The 22,621-nt window shown below is 38.8% G+C and overlaps 2 protein-coding genes across 5 annotated transcripts in view; one reads left to right on the forward strand and one right to left on the reverse strand.

Moving 5' to 3' along the window:
* The first annotated feature begins 552 nt into the window (after positions 1-552).
* Positions 553-3,654, forward strand: LOC117044000 (cytochrome c oxidase assembly factor 6 homolog). 4 transcript variants are annotated; one of them, XM_033144300.1, is made up of 3 exons: positions 553-617; positions 2,456-2,601; positions 3,150-3,654. In XM_033144300.1, the coding sequence occupies exons 2-3, from the start codon at positions 2,458-2,460 to the stop codon at positions 3,243-3,245; spliced, it is 240 nt and encodes a 79-aa protein (XP_033000191.1). In that variant the 5' UTR covers positions 553-617; positions 2,456-2,457; the 3' UTR covers positions 3,246-3,654. The 4 variants fall into 4 exon arrangements, with proteins under 4 accessions (XP_033000191.1, XP_033000192.1, XP_033000193.1 ...); XM_033144301.1 differs by lacking the exon at positions 553-617 and adding an exon at positions 624-776; XM_033144302.1 differs by lacking the exon at positions 553-617 and adding an exon at positions 624-773.
* Positions 3,655-3,851: 197 nt separating this feature from the next.
* The window catches only part of TARBP1 (TAR (HIV-1) RNA binding protein 1), a 30,885-nt gene continuing 12,115 nt past the window's right edge, over positions 3,852-22,621 (reverse strand). Inside the window, 27 exon segments of the mRNA XM_033145432.1 lie at positions 3,852-4,196; positions 4,881-5,017; positions 5,633-5,757; positions 6,179-6,364; positions 6,548-6,719; positions 8,020-8,101; positions 9,492-9,688; positions 11,393-11,479; positions 11,788-11,937; positions 12,789-12,899; positions 13,619-13,739; positions 14,516-14,587; positions 15,742-15,821; positions 15,824-15,891; positions 15,894-15,939; positions 17,096-17,248; positions 17,250-17,285; positions 17,369-17,466; positions 17,469-17,543; positions 17,546-17,619; positions 18,123-18,312; positions 19,130-19,136; positions 19,355-19,516; positions 20,069-20,166; positions 21,378-21,470; positions 21,473-21,554; positions 21,677-21,683. Coding sequence (XP_033001323.1) covers positions 4,037-4,196; positions 4,881-5,017; positions 5,633-5,757; positions 6,179-6,364; positions 6,548-6,719; positions 8,020-8,101; positions 9,492-9,688; positions 11,393-11,479; positions 11,788-11,937; positions 12,789-12,899; positions 13,619-13,739; positions 14,516-14,587; positions 15,742-15,821; positions 15,824-15,891; positions 15,894-15,939; positions 17,096-17,248; positions 17,250-17,285; positions 17,369-17,466; positions 17,469-17,543; positions 17,546-17,619; positions 18,123-18,312; positions 19,130-19,136; positions 19,355-19,516; positions 20,069-20,166; positions 21,378-21,470; positions 21,473-21,554; positions 21,677-21,683 — 2,869 coding nt within the window. The 3' untranslated portion in view covers positions 3,852-4,036.

Genomic DNA, 22,621 nt, shown 5'->3' on the forward strand with positions numbered 1-22,621 from the left:
CTGGCCTGCCGTGACTTCGAAAAGGGCGTATAGTTCACCCCACACACACCAGGAAGGATTTTTTTTTTCTTTTAATGTGGAATTTCACGGGCAGCACAATTGCAAGCACGGCGGGTGCCAAAGTGACGTAAGGACAGCCAAAGTGACGTAAAGACAGACGCCGCTGCTTTAACACAGATACTTTAAAAAAAAAAATGATGGCAGATTTTCACTCAATTGCCGAATTATATTATATTATTGCCATTTATTCGAAAGCACCAAAATATTAACAGCTAAATTAGGGCTTCCAAACCTGTTAGGACGCACGAAATGGAACTGCAATTCATGTCTCTTAGGTCACTACTCTGCCTCACGGCTTTATCCTGCGCCCATTTGTTTTCCCGCCCGCAGAGCAGCACTGAAGGGGCCGGGCAGTAGCCTAGCAACAAAGCCGCCAAGCAAGCTGCGTAAGTGCGCACGCGCAGCCTATAACGCAACAGGCGGAGACACACTCTCTCCGCCTCCGCGTTGTCATAATAAGCTCAGGCGCTCCATGTTAGCTGCGCATGCGCTTCCGGTGTGTGTTCGTCACCTGGATGCACATCCGGGCTTTTCAAGCTCAGCCGGAAGTGCAGCGGGTAAGTGAAGGCAGCTGGTGTAGAATCCTCACCTTGTTTGGAGGTCGAGAGCCTGGCTTCCCGCAGAGGAGCGGCCTCTTCTGTCGGGCGGGGAGACCCTTCTGAGCGCGAGAAGGCGGGGAGACCCTTCTCAACCCTTCTACGGGCGGAGAGGAGGAGGTGAGAGCGGGAGCTCGCCCTGCCCTCCGCCTCCCAAGACTGCAGCAGCCAATCGTGGAGGGCAAGCAGAACCTCCTCCGCGTGCTTCCCCAGCCTTGTGCCCACTTGGCATCGCTCTCTAGCTGCGGCAAGGGCGCGGGACTCGATCCCGCGGCGCCTTCCGTGCAGGCGGCTCCGCGGCGAGAGAGAGCGCGCGCTCTCCTTGCGGCGATTCACGGCAGAAACTGGACTTTTAGCATAGGTGCCCTGGCTGGGGAGCCCCGTTCTTTAGCTCCAGTTCAGCAGCTCAGGTTGGTCGCGTGCAATGTGGCAATTCCCCAGCAATACAGTACAATGTTTTCGGGCTTCTTCATCTGACAACCTGGGATTATTTTATGTTCCCAATGCAAGTGGCAAACTGTAGGGTTTCTAGTGTTCAGTACAGTTTTGTACGCTGTTTGTACGACGAACCAGTCTTACATGGTGTTCGTGTTCTTGAAATACTAAGTAACAGTGCATTGTAGACTTTGTTGTCTGCTTTTAAGAAGATCGCGTTTGGGAGAGCTTATCAAATGGTGCTTCCATAAGGTGTGGCAGTTTGCTTTACTACAGTTAAAATCTCTGGGCTTTAGACTCTGCTGTGAACCAAACAATGCCAACCCTGGAATCTCAGTATATTTATGTAATAGGAGGGCAGATTGTGGCCTGCACAATTGCACCCCCCCAAAAAAAGGCTCCCAAAACATAAGCACCTGCTGGATCAGATGGATGGCCCATCTAGTCCAGTGTCTTGATCTCACATTGGCCAACCAGATACCTATTAGAAACCCAAAAGCAGGACATGAGTCAAACAGTGCTTTACATGCTAGAAAAAAGCCAACTCTAACCCTAGCAAGCTCCACTCCTGTGACCAGAAGAGGTGGTGGCACGTAAGGGCTGCCAGCAGTTGCACCAATGTCCTTATATAAGGGGCAATATATGCAAAGTACGGTAAAGCAAAGCTCAATAAAGCAAGCTGTGCCTGAATTTAAATCACCTGAATCTTGGTCAAGAATTGCTCTCTTAAAATGTGAAGACTGTTATTGCTTTCACAAATTCAATTTTTAAGAGATTTCAGCTCTTCAAACTCTTTCTAGGTTATTATATCTCCAATGACCACCAGACCACATTGGACAAGGCTATGGCAATCCTTTTGGGCAATTACTGTCAGGGTCATCTGCTATATGCCACAGGGTGGGGCAGCTAATTTATGACCCTTTTGATATTGTTGGATTACTGCTCCTATCAGCCCCCACCATAGTCAAGGATGATGGGAGTTGGTAGTCCAACAACCCCTGGGGGGCTGCTGGTTAACCACCCCTATTTTAGCTGTTCACAGTTATACTTCAGATAGCTGACAGGTCTAACTAAACCACATAGGCCTTTAACTGCTTTCTTGTAACTGTAACAATGTTGAACAGCTGCATACAAAGTAACAGGCTTCACAGCTATGATTATCTTTTCATTTCAGTATTGCCCCCTTATAAATAGTGCCTTTCAAAATACTTAAAAAAACACTTTAAAAACATTTTACATTCAACATTAGACTCAAGTAAAAACAGTTTAGGTTCAATAAAGTGTAGGATTGGATGGTGACTTGTTAAGTTATGAAACACCAAAGTAGTTCAAGAATAACAGTGATCTTTTGTTTCTTGTGACAGAAATGACAGCTCCATCAATGAAGGAAAGGAAGGCTTGCTGGGGAGCTCGGGATGAGTACTGGAAGTGCTTAGATGATAATATGGAAGAGGCATCGAAGTGTGAGAAACTTAGGTGCTCTTTTGAAAATGTGTGTCCACAACAGTGGGTAAGCAGCACAAATCTCCTCCACCCCACCCCAAATATTCCAGCATCTCCTGACAGGACTGAGAAAGACTTCCTTCTGAAACCCTGAAGAGCTGCTTCTAGTCACTGTAGACAACATTAGGCTATGTCCGACTCTTGTAAGGTGGCTTCCTAGGTTTCCAGTATGTACTTGTCTTTACCAGCAATGAGATAAACCCTATAAACTTGCATAGCACTGATAGGGGTGTATATTGTAATGCTCTTTATCAAATACTGTACCTCAAGGGTTGTGTGAGCATCTCGGAGAGATTTGCCTGACCAATTAGGTAGGGTTGATTGTGGTACTCAACATTTCACTCTAAGAAGACATTACAACTCTTTGGTAATATAACTAGGGGGGAATTCTCCCTTAAGGGAGTTGAGGACCCTGAAATCAAACATTCAAAGTAGATCAACATGGTTACGTATCCAGGTCTGAAATGATAATCAAAAGAGGTTCTTCCTGTTTTCATTACACTAGAATTTTACTGTGTCAATCTCATTTCCTAACAACAATCTTGTTCAAAACAGGTTAAATATTTTGATAGAAGAAGAGATTATCTAAAATATAAAGCAAAGTTGGAAGCAGGAGAATTTCAGCCTTCAGAGACAACTGAGAAGTCGTAGCTACTCATCAGCTTTTATAAATACAGCCATGACAAAGGAGCTTGCAGAAGAAGAGCACTTGAGTGATACTTAAAGTGTCAGTATCAGTAAAGGACAGTGATAGCCTATAAATAATTTCAAAAGCTATTACTTGTTTATCTGACATCGGTGTGAAGGCTCCTATCCCATATGTACTTTGAAATGGACAGTGAAGAGAAGAGGCTCCCAACCGCACCTCACTGAAGTTGCTACTACCAATAAAGGACAAATTGGTGCACTGTATCTACTCAAATGTTACATTGTGAGTTCATTACCAGTTTCTTCTTTCAAGTAGTTTCCTTTGTATTAATAGAATGCTTACATCCATTTTGATAGTCGATCCTCACAAGTGAATAAATAAAATTAGCCAAATGCTAGTTATTGTGCAATCCTGCCAGTGTACACATTGAGTCTGTATGCATATTAATTTGATAAAAAATAGAAGCATTGCCCCAGCAGCTCTGTCTGTGGTTGCAGGGAACCTACAAACTTGAGTTGCCACCCTGCTACAAAATGGCCATTTGGAACCCACCTGAGAAGCATATAAAGAGATATTTTCAGCAACATAAACTACACCAAGAAACTTGTATACTGAAAGAATATTTATCATCAATGAATATTTCAATACAGTCATAGTTTAAGGCATTTGTGTTCTTTAAAAAAATGAAGGCATGCAAAATACAAAACTTATTCCTTTTGTGTAGTATCTCTGCTCCATGAATTTCTTAGCACCATCAGAGCAAACAGCTTTGACAAGATTCATGTATTTATCTTCATTCTTTTTCCTTGACGATCTGTTGCCTTATATATTCCCAAATGAGCAGAGCTCCACTTACATGGACATTAAGTGACCGGATAACTCCTTGCTGAGGAATTTCTACACAGGTGTCCAACTGCTGAATCAGATTTGCAGGGATTCCCTCATGCTCATTTCTGACAAGAAAAGCACACAAACATGTACCACAGTCAGCAGAGGGGATGCAGTTCAGTCCAAGAGCATCTACTCAGCATGCAAGGTATTTAATCAAAGGAATATCTTTCAAAGGAATAAACTACCCAGGTTTAATCAAAGGAATATCCAAATAAAATGATACTGGGTAACAAGACCCTGCCTTGAGGAGCCACTGGTGCTACTGGGCCAGATAATATTATTCATATATTTAGTAGAGGAGACAGCACTGTGATACAGTGATAACTTTTCCTCAATCCCTTTCATAACTAATATTGCTTTTAAGATGGATCAATTGAAACTCACTCCCTAAAAACAGTGCTCAGCGCTATTATATGGTGTAATTAGCTGATGTGTCACTGTTTTACATCCATTTCAAGCACATGAAAAATAAGCCTACAGCCCTGTTGAATGGGGAGGACAAAAATATCTGGAATGAGCGAGTTCCACATCAGGGGACCATGAGAATTAAAACCACAATGATGGACAGCTGGGTGGTTGAGGCCTTCATATATTTCTATTCTAGTCCTATTCAGCCAGTACAGTAAATGGGAACAACAATTATAGTGGATCTTTTCATTTTCCTCAAACTACATTTCTCAACTTGCACTACCAAAAAATTATTTAGAGTCATGTTATATTTAAAAAGTTTTGTTTTTTCCATTTACCCCAGCAGCAAGAGGGATTTCTCTGGAAAACAATATTCTGTCAGATCACAACTTTTAGCCGTTTGCTCTACACCTATTATAGTGTAGCCTTCCATTTTCTTCTGCTCCAAATAATCAGCAAGCTGGAATGGCTTTACCTGCACATATATTTTTTTTTTAAAGTGAGATTAGTATAGAAATGTTTAAATGCAAACCTCTATTAATATACAGTACAAAATAGCTGTATCAGTCAAAATATGTCAGATTTTGATCAGTTGAAAGGCTAACATTATGTGCACCGATACAGTATCCTTATAAGATTCATAAAACCACACTTGCTAGGTTCAATCAAGCAAAACAAAAAAGGGGGGGATCAGTTTGGGAATCCATCTAGTGCAGCGACTCGTTTCCAACTGACAGCCAGATGCCTCCAGAAATGACACAAACAAGCTATGAAGACAATAGCCCTCACTCCCATGGTTTGCCCCCCCCCCACTCCAGCAATGCTAGTTGGATATATATTCAGGAACACACATGCTTAACGTTCCCACTGAAATCAAATGTCAAAGTGCTTAACTGTAGTAAAACAGCCAGAGGCTCAACCCAGTCAAATCACAGGAAAGAGTTGTAAAGGTAGCAGACTAATACATAACACTTCAACACTAGCATAAAGAATTTTAATCCCATGCAATCTTAGGCAGGCCCATTCATGAAAATCTGAAGCAAGTTAAGTTACATTTAAGTAGTCTACAATTAATATACTCTTTGCTCACCTCAATAAGGGAAAGCCATTGTTCAGCAGAAACACTGAGGTACTGAAATTGCTTGTCATTTATATAATGAAGGCTGCCAACAATGAGAGCCGACACCCCAAATATTTCACATGTACGACACAAGCCTACAAATAAGCAGAACACTTTCATTCAATATGAGTCATATTTCATTAATTGAATGGCGCACTTTGATGCTGAAGAAGGGCATTCATGGTGGGTCTATCACGCTATACAAAAATACAATAGCATGACTCACTCTTCCCTTAAAGATCTTAAACTAAGCATCCTCATCAGCCTAAAACATGGCCCTGCAAACAACTAATTACTACAAGTGGCTAAAGTACACTAATTTATGGTAATGTCAGGGGGGAAAGTCAGGAAAAAAGTGAAAGGCACTTCTCTTGCTGTAGTTTGATGATTAAATGCAATTTCCATTGGAAATCCTTTATATATAGAGGTTGAATATATAAAGTTTGCTTTTTAAAAAAATGCAAGTCACATAACGTACTTTCAAGTACTAGTAGTTTCAAGTGGGTAAGATCTTACCTCCTAAATTGGTAGGTTTATCAATGAGTGAAGCCACTACAATCAGTTTATTGTTTGCTTTTCCAAGTTTAGTAGCCCGATCTTGAAAGACAAGCTCCAGATCAGGAGTACTGTCCTTCCAAGGAATTATCTTTTTTTGAACATCTGTCCATTGCCTTTGGCTGCTGGATTCAGCTGAACTCAAACCTAAGATTGAATATTTAGTTACCTGAATATAACAAACTGCTGAGAATCCTAGCATATTAGAAATTAAATACTGAGGGCAGATAATATTCTTCATAACCATTTAACATTTTGTGTTGTTAAAATACTGCACAATTAATTTTGAAAGAAGTTTGTAAAATATACATGACAGCACTAGTTATTTACCCAAATCTTGCTGAGACCAGTCACACTGCTTCAGATCAAGAAGTGAAGTTCGAGAATGAGAGAATAGAAATGTTGAGCTCAGTGGGATGTCTGTGAATGCTTTAAATTTAGATAGAGAAATCAATTCCTCTTCTGCAATTTCTGAAAGACGCGGCAAGGTGTAAAATATTGTCTGAAAAATAATATTTGGAAAATTGAACTAGCACTGAAAATGCCAAAGTATATTTGCCATGAACCAGTCAAAGTGAAGCATTAGTGCCCTATTATAGTAAGAGAAACAAAATGATGGTTCAGTCTTTCCCACTTATATTTCAGTGTACAATCGTACCTTGGATCTCAAATGCTTTGGCTCCCAAACAATTGAAACCCAGAAGTGAGTGTTCTGGTTTGTGAACGTTCTTTCGGAAGCCGAACATCCAACGGGGCTTCCGCAGCTTCTGATTGGCTGCAGGAGTTTTCTGCAGCCAATCAAAAGCTGTGCTTTGGTTTTTGAACATTTTGGAAGTTGAACAGACTTCCGGAATGGATTCCATTCAACTTCCAAGGTATGACTGTGCTTAAATCTCATTGACTTTAATGGAAGGCAAGCATATTTAGAGTACAACCCCACCTACAATGGCAGTAGGGAGATAAAATGGACATATTATGGGTATATTAAGAAGTTCTGCCATATCCAAAACCTTCCCACTCCCCTGAAATGGGAGGGAAAATACTTTAGTCCAGGAGTTGGTGTACTTCGTGCCTTTCCACCCTGGTCAGGAGGACTCTGGATTTGGCGGTTCTTCCACCATAAATTCTCCACCCTAATTGAACTGCTCTGCCCACCTTCTCTAACTGCATAATGGCAATCCATAAAATAAAACATGTTCCAAGTAAGTAGTCATTTCCCAAAGCACAGGCTTCTATATAAGGTTCAGGGTTGTGTACATCCTGAAGTTGCACAGAAACATGAAATTCAGACCCTGGACTTTCATTTTCTTATTTAATGTCTGTTTCTAGCTTTTATGAATATGTACAAGGCTTGATAAAATTTCAAGAAATAGAAGGGGTTTAGTGAATTTCCAAATATCTGGAGTGCATGGTTTAAGGGTCCTCTAGCAAAAGCTGAATAAGGAAGCAATCATGTATTATTTGGAAGTAAGTCCTGTTGAGAACAATGGGCCTTATGCCTGTGAAGACATGCACAGGACTGAACTGTACATTAGGCAAAGTAAGCACACACATAAAAACAAAATGGAGCAGAGTTAGGATGACTTTGGCAGTGAGTTTGATGTTTCCAACACACACACAAAAACAAATGCCTTTGCTTAAGGATCCAAGGTCATCCAGTCAGTTTCTTGAACGAGTGGAAATTTGAAGCCGTGTCTCCTTGATCACACTGGCAGTGTCATTGATTAGACAGATCTACGGTTGTTAAAAAAAAAAAAAAATTTAAGCCCAATGAATATTTACTAAGAATATTATGTACTTACCTCAACACAGTAATCCTTAAGCGGATGAAAGTTTTCAAAGAAAAAGTGTTTTTGGATGCGCTGCCAATTCTTTTTAGCGTTCCTGCATTGTAAGGATAATATTATGATGTACAAGAAAATGTCTCAATAAGCCTCTTTTAAAAATGTTACCAAAGGCAATCCTAACCATGTATACTCAGAAGTAAGTCCTATTTAATTCAATGGGACTTACTCCCAGAAAAGTTGGGTAAGGATTGCAGCATAATTCTTCTTTTCTGTTATGATTTGGTCACTTTACAACTAGTAAGCACAAGGGAAATGATGAGGAATTATACAACAACGCCTCGATCAAGGGGTTTTCTTTGTGGTGCAGAAGCACTAAGAGAGCTCCACATGGTTTCAATAGAGAACTGATCTCCACATGGTTTCCTTTCACACAAAGCTGAGGTCTCTCCACTGAATAAATCACATCTGAGCACACACAGATCTGTGAGTTAGATTCTATGGCTACGACTCATTGATTCATTACAACGGTTTTAAGCAATATGAATCACAATTCTTCCAGCCCTTTTGTGTGCTGAAAGTCTTGGGGCAAATTACATATTGCAGCTGCTTTTTATGGAATTTAAACAGTAGTTCCACGACTTGGCAGTGGAAGCTGCTGCAGAACAAACAGCTGGGAAAACTCATTTGTGGGTCTGTAAATCACAACAAATATATATATCAGATTTAGATCTATAACTTGTCCAATTTCAGAGGCTCTGCCCAGGATATTAATAATATAATATAATATAATATAATATAATATAATATAATATAATATAATATAATATATTCAAGGGATTAAACCTTCAGTAAGATCCACTGAACTCTATGGAAACTTTCTACTGAATAAATATGCTTAGGATTTCATTATGATTTGTGTTTATATACAACAAACTATACAAGAGCAATCCTACTTTATACACCTACACTGTTATTACCTGCCTTATTTGGTTCACCACTCAACATTCTTCCAGACATGAAGTCATATATTAATGCAGCACTTTCAGATCAATTTAACCTCAGTCTCCCATAGAATAAACAAATTGCCACACTATTGGTCTCTCCTTTTTACTCCACAAACCACCAGTATCTTCTATCTCATCCATCAATAATAATAAGGAAGTGGTTGACCTATATTCAGATAAGTGGAGTGCAAGTCAGTTTATTAAAATTCAAGAGACAAGTAGTCTAGTTTTCTGTTTCACAGGCCAGGTATGCTTCTGATGAAAAAGAAATCCCCAGACGTTTTTCATAATTTCACTTCATCTGTTACTGCTGAATTTGGTTTATTTTAAAATGTTCTACCTTGTTGAGACAACACAACTATGGGTATAACAAAGTGCTCCGTGAAAAAAATAGATTCATCCACAAGTGGTCTAGAAAGTGTTTTCGTTTTGGAGCATCAGTAGTTTCATAGCAGTATTTTGAATGAATTATGTGCTGCTAACCCTGTTCCATGCATGCTTTCTGCTTGATTGAGACTACATTCAATAACTGGAGCTAAAGCTTCAAAATCTTCCACACACAATGCTTTGCACATTCCCCAAATTTTCTTAAGGGCGATTAAAGCATAAAGTCGAACACTGAAATTGTGATGGAAACACCACTGTAGAACAACGATGAGGGCTTTCTTCAAGGCTGGTGTCTAGAGGGAGAAAGGCATTCCTTTAGTAGTTCATACATTTCTTGTAAGAAGTCATATAACTATAACTCATCTAGTTCCTAATGTGAAGCATTTTTTGATTGACACGGCAATGAGCTGGAAGTTCAACTGAAGTTTTATCAAGAAATCCTACATCCAAACATAAGATTTACTCCAGTTTTTAGGCCATATAAAAATATACTTCTATGCATAGTCTTCAACTCTTAGCTAACTTGCAGCATTATAAACCAATATATAAATCTGCAAATGCATAATGGTTTTAATAAATAATAATAAATTGTCTTCCACCTTTCATTAACATATTTTCAAGGTGGCCTACAAATTAAAAACACAGAGCAAATCAAATGCCAAAACATTGCAAAGTAAAAACTGTTAACATTTATTATTATTATTATTATTATTATTATTATTATTATTATTATTATTCCTTATACCCCACCATCTGGCTGAGTTTCCCCAGCCACTCTGGGGGTGGCTTCCAACAAAATATGAAAAATACAATAAAACACCAGACATTAAAAACTTCCCTAAACAGGGCTGCCTTCAGATGTTTTCTAAATGTCAGGTAGTTGTTTATTTCCTTGACATCTGATGGGAGGGCGTTCCACAGGGAGGGTGCCACTACCTAGAAGGCCCTCTGCCTGGTTCCCTGTGACTTCACTTCTCGCAGTGAGGGAACCGCTCAGTTGGAGCTGGACCTCAGTTAACAGACCAATACACTCTAAAGTGAACATCAGTGTTGTGGTGTTACAACGTAGTTATTAAAGAGGCTGGGGGGGGGGGGGAGCTGTTTTCACATGCAGCCTAAAATTACTAAGTAGAGACACTAGGTGCACAGACCTGGGGAGGACATTCTAGAGCCAGTGCATCTCTGCTGAGAAGACCTCATTCTCAGTCACCATTCACTAACTTCTGTAGCTGGAGGTATCTAAAAAAGGGCCTCTCCAGGTGACCTTGATGAATAAGCAGGCTTGAGTGGGAGCAGGTGATCTTCAAAATACTGAACTTTACAGGTTGGAACCACTTATTTAAACCTAGAAATGCACAGGGAACCAGTGAAACTGTTTTAAACATGCAAGATATGGTCCAAATGACCTGTGCTGTGCTAGTAAGCAATTTAGCCAAGTGAAGGCAATGGGGGGGGGGGAGGTTTCTGCCAGGAGGGGTAAGATGAGTAAGGTGGGGGGGGGGAATGGATACAGAAAGGTTTTTTTCTCTCTCTCAAAGTACCTTATCCCAGGTCATCTAATTAAGTTGAATGAATTACTACTTCACAGCATATAGCTGAACTATGGGGTTTCCTACCACAAGATGTGATGGCCACCAATATAGAAGGCTTTAAAAGGGGATTAGACAAATTCATGGGCGACAGAGCTATCAGCACCAACTAGTCAAGATAGCCATATTCTACCACCAGAATCAGGGGCAGCATTATCTCTGAATGCCAGCTGCTAGGGGATTAACAGCAGGAGACAGCTCTTGCACTCATACCCTGCTAGTTGGCTTGTAACTGCTATCCAGTGGTTTGCCACTGGTTCGGAGTAGATAGGCCTTTTAAGTTTCTTAGTGGTCTTGAAAGGCAGCCCCATACAACACATTGCAGTAACCTCAACAAGCTGTAATTAGCAGATTATTATTATTTGTTCCCTACACCCCATTTCTTATTATCAACCAAAAAAAATGTACCTTCTCAGATATATTTTGGAGAATTACGTCAAAATGTGACATCACTGCTAAAAATGTGCAAATGCTAGTTTTAAGCTGGTCTTCACCCTGAAAAATAAGCCACGTGTTAGTATCAAGGTTCCCCAATGCTTGTAGTTCCTTATAGTTTAATTACAGCTTATCAACCAAATTTGAACTCAGAAACAGTAATTCATGCCTCCATAATACAGGGGCTTAAACTGCTTTAACACAATTATTACATACATTATCAATGTCAATATATTCAATGGTACATGTTACCCCTGCCCCTGGAATCCATTTAAGCAAAAAACTTAATACTTGAAAAGTACTTGAGGACTCAATAAAAACATATATGACTTATTCACGATTGAACAACTAAATACCTTACTACTCACATAGTTAAAACAATCCCAGAACTTCTGAAGAAAATGGGGAAACTTATGTAGAATCAATATGATATTCCATTCTATTAAGTACTTTACTGATGCTTGATTATTACTATGTCCAGCTTGTAGAATCCTGTCAATAGTTCTTGTTAAAATATCCTAGATAAAATAACAGGTATGGAATCAATTATACTTTGTAAACCTACTTCATCAATCACACACAAACACACTACTCTTTCCTCCCTAGGGTTTTAAAAGAGTTTTCTTTTCTAATAACAGTCTGAATCGATTTCATTATTAGAACACTACACTTCTCCAATTTCTCTAATTTATCACTGCTGACCAAGATGCATTTTTTACTTTTCATCCTGTGCAAAAGGGGGAAAGTAACACAGTAGAACCAAATCTGGTGAAATGGCTTGTGTTGGGTTTCTACATGAGTTAGACAAGTTCAAATCTGCTCCATCATGAAGCTCACTCTGTACTAGTCAGCTCTTAACTTATATGGAATGCAATATGATCATAAATTACAGATTATCCCTCATTCAATGGATAAGGCAGAACAAAATCTTAAAAGTACAAGTGGGATCTGCAACAAAATGTTTACTTTTATTTACAGTTTATATACTGTCTTAAAAAAACCACCCACATTTTCCCAAAATGGCATAAAAATGATCATGGTGCTCAAATAAAATATTTATCAATGTTAACATTTCAAAACAGACAACAACAACAAACACACAAACAAATAAAAAGCAGTAAAAGAGCAAATCAATCATTTCAATTTAGCCAGTCAATTAAGAATAAATTAAGAGTACAGCCACAAAAGCAACCTACCTTCTTAATTCTAAGCAATTCTTCTTAGGGGGAATTATATGCTGGAAGGAAGTCTTACATACTTGTGGTACTATGTACCCCATTTTATAAATAAAAAAGCTGTTTTATTAATTAACTTTCCCTTCATAAGTAATAAAAGAAGTAATAAAAACAAATTCTATGAAAAACAGTACCTCGTGAAGTTTTGGAAACAGAACTAGCAATGTCTGCCACAGTCGATTTTTAATTCTGTGTTGTAAGGAGTTCACATAATAGCGGTTTTTTGATTTTGACATGAGTTCACCCTGTAGAGGATATAAATTTGCTCAAGCTGAATGCTTTGGTACTTTAGTTTCTTTAAGTTCTGGTTGAAAAAGTTAATCACAAGGGAGTGTCTAGGTCAAAAAGACAGCAGATGCAGGATACTTCTTCCTAGCACCTCCAAGCTGGATGAAAGATCACTGAATGCAGCGATTCGCAAGTAAGGAAGACCCTGTACAACAACTCTCATAAAGATGACAGTACTCTAGCTACAGAAATACATCCTGGATTTGAACACTGTAGATATCTACAGTATACACAGAATGCAAAAAGGAGTTTTGCTTCTCAAAAGCGACAACTATTAAAGTTTAGTGTAGCTCAATCTAGTTTTGGAACTGGTTTCTTCTTCAGGAGTAATCTTACCTATTCTGAAGCAGCTAACACAAATATCTGACGTAGTTAACACAATGCTGCTGTATATCTTGCCCCATGATTAATAGGTGTCATATAAGCAGCAATATTTGGATAAGCTGCTTCACTCACACACCCCAGGCTTTCACATTTTCCATTATTTTCCATCTTATCTTTATTACAAGCTACAAGGACAGCAAAGCAAGCAAAGAAATGAAGGGCATGACTGACACAAAATACTAACAGTATGGAAATAACCTCTGTGAGAGATGGGGGGCTGCTTTGTCCCCAGCAACCAGAGCAGTTGTCAAGGCCAAGACACATGCCCAAACCACCATAAACAGATACCTACCCTATCAAGTAGTTTCATCACAAAGTCTTCTATAAACTTCTTGTGCAATGTATTTGTCTCATCCAGCAAGCACAGAAATTTGATGGCGCAAACTCTCACATAATGGTCATCTCTGTTCGTACTGTAATACAATATATTACCTTTTTTTAATCCTCTGACTGTGTGCTCCTTTTTTTGTAAAATCACTCTCCATTTCAGCTTTATATTTCAGTGGTGCAAACATATACTTAAGGGAGGCACAATAATTGCCCCCCCCTTTCTAATTTGGCTGGGCTGCTAGGATAAATCACACACTTGCATTTTTACAGGCAGATGCCCTACCAGGATCAAGTTTGAAACTGTGGAATTAACTTTGTTGAAGCTATCCAGCATGATTTATGCCATAGATCAGGAATGAGGAATCTGAGGCTGGAGTGCCAAATGTGGCTCTTATAACAAGATTAAGAATTTACCTAGCTCAACATGCTGTCTCTGTCTGACCCTATCATGGAAACAAAATCTAAAGAGCTATTTTACACATGTCCAAAAGGCTTGGACATGACTAGGAGGATTTTTCACTTCCCATCTTCAAATGGCAAACAACTTCTGAAACTCTCCCCAGTTTCAAAAGCATGGAAGACTGCCGTTTAAAACACACAAGCCCAGAATCCCATTGGATAAGCAAAACTAGTTGTGCAGTTCTCTGGATCCTGGCTATAATGTTTGTAAGAGCACAGTTTCCTTGCTATCTTCTTTTTCATGATGACTTTCTAGCATCCTACTATTTAGATAATTTTTTCTGAAGCACAATTCAGGAAACAATGATTCAGAAGAAACAGAAGTGGGGAGATGAATGTTATGAATGGTCCAGATCCAGTGATTTATAACTATTATAAAACCAGGTGATGAAATACTGACCTTTCTGTAACAACATTTGCTGCACATTCATTTCCAAGATTTTCTATAAAAGCACATACTTCCTGAACCAGTCTTGATGTATTTAAAAGGAGAAGAAAAAAAAGAAGATTTTTTTTCAATATTTACTTATTATAGTTTAAGGTTCCCTACCATCATAAAGCCACATAAAAGGGAGAAATTTCTTTGCTCTGCATTATTAACATAAACAACATAATCATACCAATCTCCTTCACCCCCAGCCTATAAATGGAAGATACAATAAAAGAGGGAATTTGTGCAGGTTTGCTGGAAATGCAGTGCACTACCCTGAGAAATTAAGGAATCTCCATGTTAATTATGTTTCTATTTTTATAGACTTGTTATAATTTCTATTATATGAAAAGTCTGGTATGTATTGTTAATATCTCTGACCCCAATTTTGTCTCTGCTTCAATATTTCTAACCTGTTTCCTGTGAGGATTTTGTTTATGCTTCATTTTGCATTTAATAAAATAATAATAAAAAATAGATAAATCCACAAGAACAACAACAAGTTTTGTGGTACAGATCCATGCAAAATAATACATAATAAATGTACTGATCTTCAAGATGACACAAGACGCTTTGAAGTCCTGCTTGCACAACGCGACATCCTCTTCCTCTTCTCCCTCCATGCTCAAGATCTCCTGAGAAGGATCCCTAAACTCTCTAGAGCCAATGCAGTCGTATCTTGGAAGTTGAATGGAATCCATTCCGAAGTGCGTCTGACTTCCAAAGCATTTGAAAACCAAAGTGTGGCTTCTGATTGGCTGCAGGAAGCTCCTGCAGCCAATCGGAAGCTGCGGAACCCCCGTCGGATGTTTGGATTCCAAAAGAATGTTCGGAAACCGGAACAATCACTTCTGGGTTTCAATCATTTGGGAGCCAAAATGTTTGAGAACTAGGCTGTTCAAAAACCAAGGTTTGACTGTATTGGGGAGATGCAGAGAGCTGGAGGCAGTAGAAGAGGAAAGGGAAGCCCCATTGCTCAAGTGAAATTTTTTTTCCCCTTTCTTTTGGTTGTATTTGTAAAATCTATAATAAAAATTATTAAAAAAAAAAGAAATTTTTTCCCCTTCTGTATAGACACCATTGGATACAACCCTTTGCTATCTTTGCTACAACAAAAACCAACTCTGGAAATTATTACATAAATCAGCAAATATTTCCCTAGTGCAACACAAAAGTAACATTGCTTTTGTTGTTACCTTTGATCACGCCTGAAAACAGTTCCAAATAAACAGGCCTCTACGACAAGTTCACTGTAATTGCTAGCATTTGAAAAAGCCTTTCAACAGCATTCGGGTCATCAGAAGTAGGAAATAGCCAAGACTGACAGCAGTAAGTCAACAACATATAAAGACGCCAGTCCTTGTTGAAGACATTTCAATCATCTGAAATATGATCTTAAAGGGGGGGGGGGAATCGTTTCAATCATTTACCGATTTTAGAATATTTTAAAATAAGCAAGTCTTGTTTCAATGGGTACAAACGAGTACTTCTGTAAAAGCAAGTTAGCATTAAAAGTTCACGTTTTGCATACTACTGTTTAAGTAACATTTTTCTCCTATACTCTCTTGCATTTTAAGAAGTTTAAGAAATATGGATTTGAAGTAAAACAAAAGCATACATAGTTATACAGTCAAACCTCAGTTGCTGGATGTAATCTGTTCCTGAAGCCCATTCGGCTTCCGAAATGTTCGACAACCAAGGCCCGGCTTCCGATTGGTTGCAGGAGCTTCCTGCACTCAGTGGAAGCCGTGTCGGACATTTGGCTTCCAAAAAATGTTTGAAAACCAGAGGATTTACTTCCCCGTTTTTGGCGTTTGGGATCCAAGGTTTATAGCATACATAGTTTATATCCTTAGCTGTCATTTTTACACAAGTCTGGTGGGAGGCAGCTTATATTCTGCATAGGAGGTGGCCTTTTACCAAGTGAAACCATTGGTCCATCTTCCTCAATACTGTCTACACTGAGTGGCAGCAGCTTCTGTAGTTTCAGGGAGGAGTTTCTCCCAACCGTACCAGGGATTGAACCTATGACCTTCTGCATGCAAAGCATATTCTCTACTACTTGAGCTACATCCCTAGATTTAGTGGTTAAAAACATAACAGCAACCAAGCTTCCATATACTTGCTTCATGCTGACCCGGGGGAAAGCTCAATTAAAAATTATGAGCAGGTTTTGACAATCATAGCTCTTAAACAAGATAGCATAAGATTTTTCTGGGCACAAGGCCCTTTCACATGAGCTCCCATTATATCAGAAAGTCTTTAATTGATCGAAGAATCTCAGAACTGGGAAAATTAGGTTACCAGCTCCAGAACAACCTAGGATATTAAACCAAATTCAAACAATTATTTGATTCTGGCTTCTTCCGGAGTTAGTAACCATAGTTTCCCAGTTAACCAGGGGATTCCAAGTTCAGTCATGGCTCAAGGGCTATGTGCAGAAGCAGAACACTTGTGCACACCTGAGGTTAACAAGCTGAGTTATGATCATCTGAACACAACTGCCAAGAATAGAGATTACAGGAAGAACAAGAAATATAAAACATTTACCTCTTTTATCCTGGTGTATGCCTCACTCTTGTTCTTTGCAGCAGCAGCAAGAATTTCAGGATCAAACACAAACTGAACAAAAGCTTTTAGATTGGGCCAAAAGATCAGCTGTGTGTTACTAAGAGCAAATATAATTTTCCATGCTAAATCAAAAAGCCTCTATGCAAAGAGATTCAGAGGATTCCAAAAGCTAAGTAAAAAAAGAAGTAGCATTTAGTTTTTCAGAAATATAAAGCCATGTAATAAGTTCATACATTGTTTTAAACCATTTACCTTGGAAACAACTATTTTCATGGAATGAAACACAGGTAAGATATGATCAGAAGGAAGAACTGTCACTGCTTCCAGCGCAGACTGTAAAATTCTTGTGCATTTTGAACATCTGGCAAAATGTGCTCTATATATTTGTCCTTAGAAAGCTTTTGATAATTATTTAGAAAAAATGAAGACAAACCCACTGATCATGTATATAACATGCTACAATTTTCCCCCATCCTTGATGAGATGATGGCTCTTCAAGAGAACTGTAATAAAAGTTGAAAATATTCAGTTCACCTTTGCTTTTTTTAAAAAAGAGAAATGTACTGTATTGTATTCTAAGGAAAGGAATAGACTAAATTAAATGTCTAGCAACAGCTCGAGACCCAATAAAATGAATTAACAGCACAACCCCACAGACATAACTGGGAACATACTTCCAAGTTTATGATCACACAGAATTTAACTAAGGCTGCAATCCTAACTTCACTTACCTGGAATTAAACTTCATATAATTCAATGGAACTTACTCCTGAATAGATATGGTTAGGATTGCACTCTAAATCCTATGAGTAAAATGCTTACATATTAGGAAATGGGATAATAGGAACACATCTAGAACAGGAATGGCAGAAGACTAAAGAAGCCTTTAAGGTATTCTGCATTTATATATATATAAGGTAGAATTTAAGAAAACAGATAGAAGTTAGAATAGTAGATTATTTCTCTCCAATTAAAATTTGTTAAACAAAGTGATTAACACAAATACCTATCTTTTTCCATACTGCAAGGCTTCTTTAATACATGGTTAAGTTGAGCACAGGAAATAGTTGTTTTTAGGGTTTCAACAGCTGGGAGAGATTCAAGCTGAAGATCTGGCTTCTGATCAATAATTTCACAAATCACACTTAGCGATGCCATACTCACTACCTTCTGAATCTGTTCCCCAAGTTTACCTCCTGAAAGCGAAGTTACACAGGTAATTATCAAACTCTTACAATGTGTTCTAATAAAGTATGGAAAAAATAAAATAGTGTAAAAATGTCAATAAAATATAGAATAAAATGTCTGTTCCCCATATCTTAAAGAGTTTAATTTAAAAAACTCAAATAAGTGAAACATTTTATATGTAGCTGTTCAGCAAATGAGGTGGATGAAGAGAAGCCCCTTTTCCTCCCCCAGCATATATTCAGCTGCCAGGTGGTTTGAATAGATTAGATCTTGTGCATGTTCTACACAAGATGGAGACAAAGGGATGGGAACAGGGCCTGCACAGCCAAAGCAGGATATGAAGACTGGCCTGAAGGAAGGCATTGCCTTTGGGTTGGAGGAAAGCAGCAGGCTAGGTATGGAATCAGGCAGGGACTCTATTTCCTTCTAATGTCAAATTGTAAGGATTTGTATAATTGCCACATGAACCATCTAACACAAGATGATTATCAGAAAATATGGCCACTTTTTATTTCAAGGTTTTCTTCTTTTTATACCTATTGCCCAAACTCTTGATATCAAAGCACAAAGAGAGAAGTGTGTGAGTCTCACTTTACATTCCTTTTCACCAGCTACATTTAGGTATTTTGTGCTGGCTTGGCACCAAAGCGACATCACAAATTATTTTTGAAACTTCCAACCCACTTTCAAACGCAATTTGCCAATAGACATGGAGGGCACTTGGCTCACGTAATCAGTTTCATGGCTCTTTGGACCCTGGCCCTAATTAACCTTATTTCAATACAGCACTAAAAATTGGGTATCTGACCAGTCTGTTTTCATTACTTTTAGACTACACATCAGAAAACTGGAAAACATTAGCTGGTAAATGTATCTGTATCTATTATGGTATATCTAGAGTATCTGGTTTTCTATGGTAAACAGAACAGTGCCACAACATTTTTAAATCCAAGCTGCTCTCCTCTCCCTTCAAAAGTAGTACAAAGGAGTATTTTGTGAAAATATGTGCACTGTGCCTAAGCATTATGACTGAACTTAAGACAAAATTACCTTTTCACTATTTCCCTCTTGAACACTGCAGAGAGAGGTATTTATCAGAGAGGAGATGAAGCTGCAGATCGATGGTCCCTTTTTCCAGCCACTGACTGAGCAAATGTTCATCAGCTCTGACAACACTTCTAGATATAAATTACAGCGCTGAAGATCTGAAATCTGAAGGTATACGTTATACAGGTTCCATTAAAACAATACCCAGGAGATACAGCCTGCACAATTAGTTACTTTAATATTAATGCCAAGTTCCAAAGTAGCTGCTTTAGACATGCTCAGTATAATTTTTGACTTTTCTTTAACTGGCATGTTGCCTCCAGGCCACATCATGGACTGCCTTAAAAACAAACAAACAAAAATAAACAAACAAACAAATCTCTGTTTCAAAAGTAGATTGCCATGTGACACAGAAGGCTTAGTTAAAAACCAATGTGAATACTACACCAGCTCCTCCATCACATTAACTTGTCAATAAACATACTCATATTAACTGTGTGACTGGATCTGCACTTTTGCATTTGGTTTCAAATATTTTTACATGGCTAGAGAGAAATTTTAAAACATCTGTTTTGGTAAATGCTTTCACAATGTTGACAAAGCATTTCTCTTTAAATATTTTTCTGAACATTCCAAATGAATACAGTTTCAAATATTGCTACCCTTCTGAATTAAAATAATAATAATTCCAGACCAATATTTACACTAAGTACTTACGGTATTTAATTCATTTGCTGTAAGTCTTCTGAGGAGAAAATCCAAAATACTTTCTGTGACAGTCATAAATGAATCCTGGAGAAATGCTTTTATCCCATCTGTATGAAGATACATTTAATTAAAATACTGGTAGTACCATTATTCCCAAAGCTGAACAGTAAGCCTGCAACTTGCGCAGGGGTTGCATTCCAGGGACTGCCCCTAAAACCAAAATTGTGTCTAGGCAAACTCACTGGGTTCAAGGGCAAGTAGGATGCCAAAGTCCAGGAATCCTGTCTGCTTTCTGCCCCTTTTTATTTAGTGTTTAGGGGTTTTTGCCATGTGCGTGAAAGCTGAATGTGCACAAGTTAAATGTTGCAGGCTTACAGTATCATACACATGTGATGTAGTACACAATGAAATTACCATGGCAAAGCATACAATAGGATATATCATTCAAATAACAGACACACACCCCAAATCACAGTTCACAGTCCCCAATTGCATGCTTTTACTTAAAAAAAGTAGAATGCATTATTGATCACCCCAGTTTCTAAATGTCTGGCATTCTAAAGGCAGCTCTTGGGGCCATTTTGAATGACAATTTTAAAGAATTGATCCAGAGATAAAGCATGCTGAAGAGGCTGGTAGAATCAAACTTTCCCCACCACCTCCCTCCCCCTCCACTGCCCTGAAAAGCCTCTCCCTCTGGACATGAGTCCCTGTTGAATGAGGCTGGATTCCGGGTGCAGGGAGAGATCCCTGAAAGTAGAGGGTACTTCTCCCATTCTCCCCACCCTCCTGTGCCACAGGGCAGCCCATTCAGCAGGGTCCCCAGGACCTTCAGTAAGGACTTTGAAGTCGTGTGGGGATGTTGGGGGCCTGCTGATGGGAGGATGGGGCAGCAACGCACTTCCACCAGCCCCCTTCACCTTTCCAAACCTCTTTATCAAACCCACAAAGTTGTTTAAAACAACAATTATATTTTAGAAGTACTTTTCATCTGTATGCCTCATTCCAAAGTAAAAGGGAAAACAGGACAAAGATTACCAGGTTTATCAACACTAACTGTACACCACACGGAAGCTTAATATGCTTATTTTTTCTTTGGTATCCAAATTATCTCTGAATTTAGATGTTTGTTAAGAATATAGTAATTCCTTATTAGATGCATTCTGGACATTTTTAATACGGCCATTTGCTTTTAATGTGAATTCCTGTTTCAAAGCAACTTACTACAATTTGTTTTGACGAGTCTATTAGCTCAATTTTGTTACACCAGTTAGAAGGGCAAGATTCATAAGAGCAATATACTGAATATACCACTAACCAACTTGTGGACTGGAACATTTGACTGAACAAGTCTGCAGTAGCTTCAATAGCAGCTGTAGGCTTTTATCGGTTTTCAGTGATGAGATGTGGGATTAGTGCCAAGTTTCAGCAAGACATCTAGTAGAGGGTTTAGGAGAGCCTTCAGCTCAATCCGTTTCTGTGCTTGCCATTGACACTACATGAAACAAACATTAAAAGAGACAAACATTCCACTGTGTGTATTTGCTGACTTCTGGGTAGATAAACTGCATTCACCTTCCCACTGAGCAAAAAGCAGGAGAACATACCTCAGCCTACATTGTAGCTATCAAGCAGGAATGGTGTCACATTGGAACACCGCGTGCTGGCACTGTTTATTTAGAAATTCTTTCAGTAGCACCTTAGAGACCAACCTGAGTTTGTTCTTGGTATGAGCTTTCGTGTGCATGCACACTTCTTCAGATACACTGTTTATTTAGTTATTTCTTCAGATACACTGTTTATTTAGTTATTTTTTAAAGAGTGGAATAGCCAAACTTAATACACAAAATGTTCAAAGTTTGTTTATACTCTGGGAAAACACAACAGTGGTTAGTAACAGATGACAGGTTTTTTTGATAGCTGAAGGCAGTTTGAAAGACAGAAAGCTGCTTGTACTGGGGACACATAACCTACATTTGGCTCCCTCTCCGACTCTCTCTCGCATTCTCTCATGTATTACGCAGAAAATCTGTAAAGCCTGCTTGGCCAGAGACAACAGCGGAACAGAAGAAACACATGCAATGTGGTCTCCTAAACCACTTTCAATTCTCTTAAAAAACAAATGCCAATCAAGTCTCCCCCCCCCCCTTATGGTGCCAGCCTCTAGGTGGTTATCACTGACTAGAGAATAAGTCAACACTCCACCAATCCACAGTTGCTCATAGGAATTGTGAATCAAAGCTCCTGAAATACCTCTGAATACACTGGTTGTGTCACAAAAGTTTGTTATTATCTGTACAAATCACTTGTCCACACACATGGAAAGAAACAATAAATTTCTATGCAAGATGTAGGCAAGGTAATCCACAAAACATTCAAGCAAACATCTCTGTGCTTAAGCCAATTTGTGAGCTGCCTACACAAATATGACCAACAGTTCATTTACAACGAACTCAAAATGTCATTGTTAAGAAAATGTTTTTAAGAACCCAAGGATTTTTTGGTGCTGTTTCTTGTATACAACGTTTACATTATGCCACTTAGCTCTAACCTTTCCTGGAT

The sequence above is a fragment of the Lacerta agilis genome, chromosome 3, assembly GCF_009819535.1.
Source record: "Lacerta agilis isolate rLacAgi1 chromosome 3, rLacAgi1.pri, whole genome shotgun sequence".
NCBI lineage: Eukaryota > Metazoa > Chordata > Lepidosauria > Squamata > Lacertidae > Lacerta > Lacerta agilis.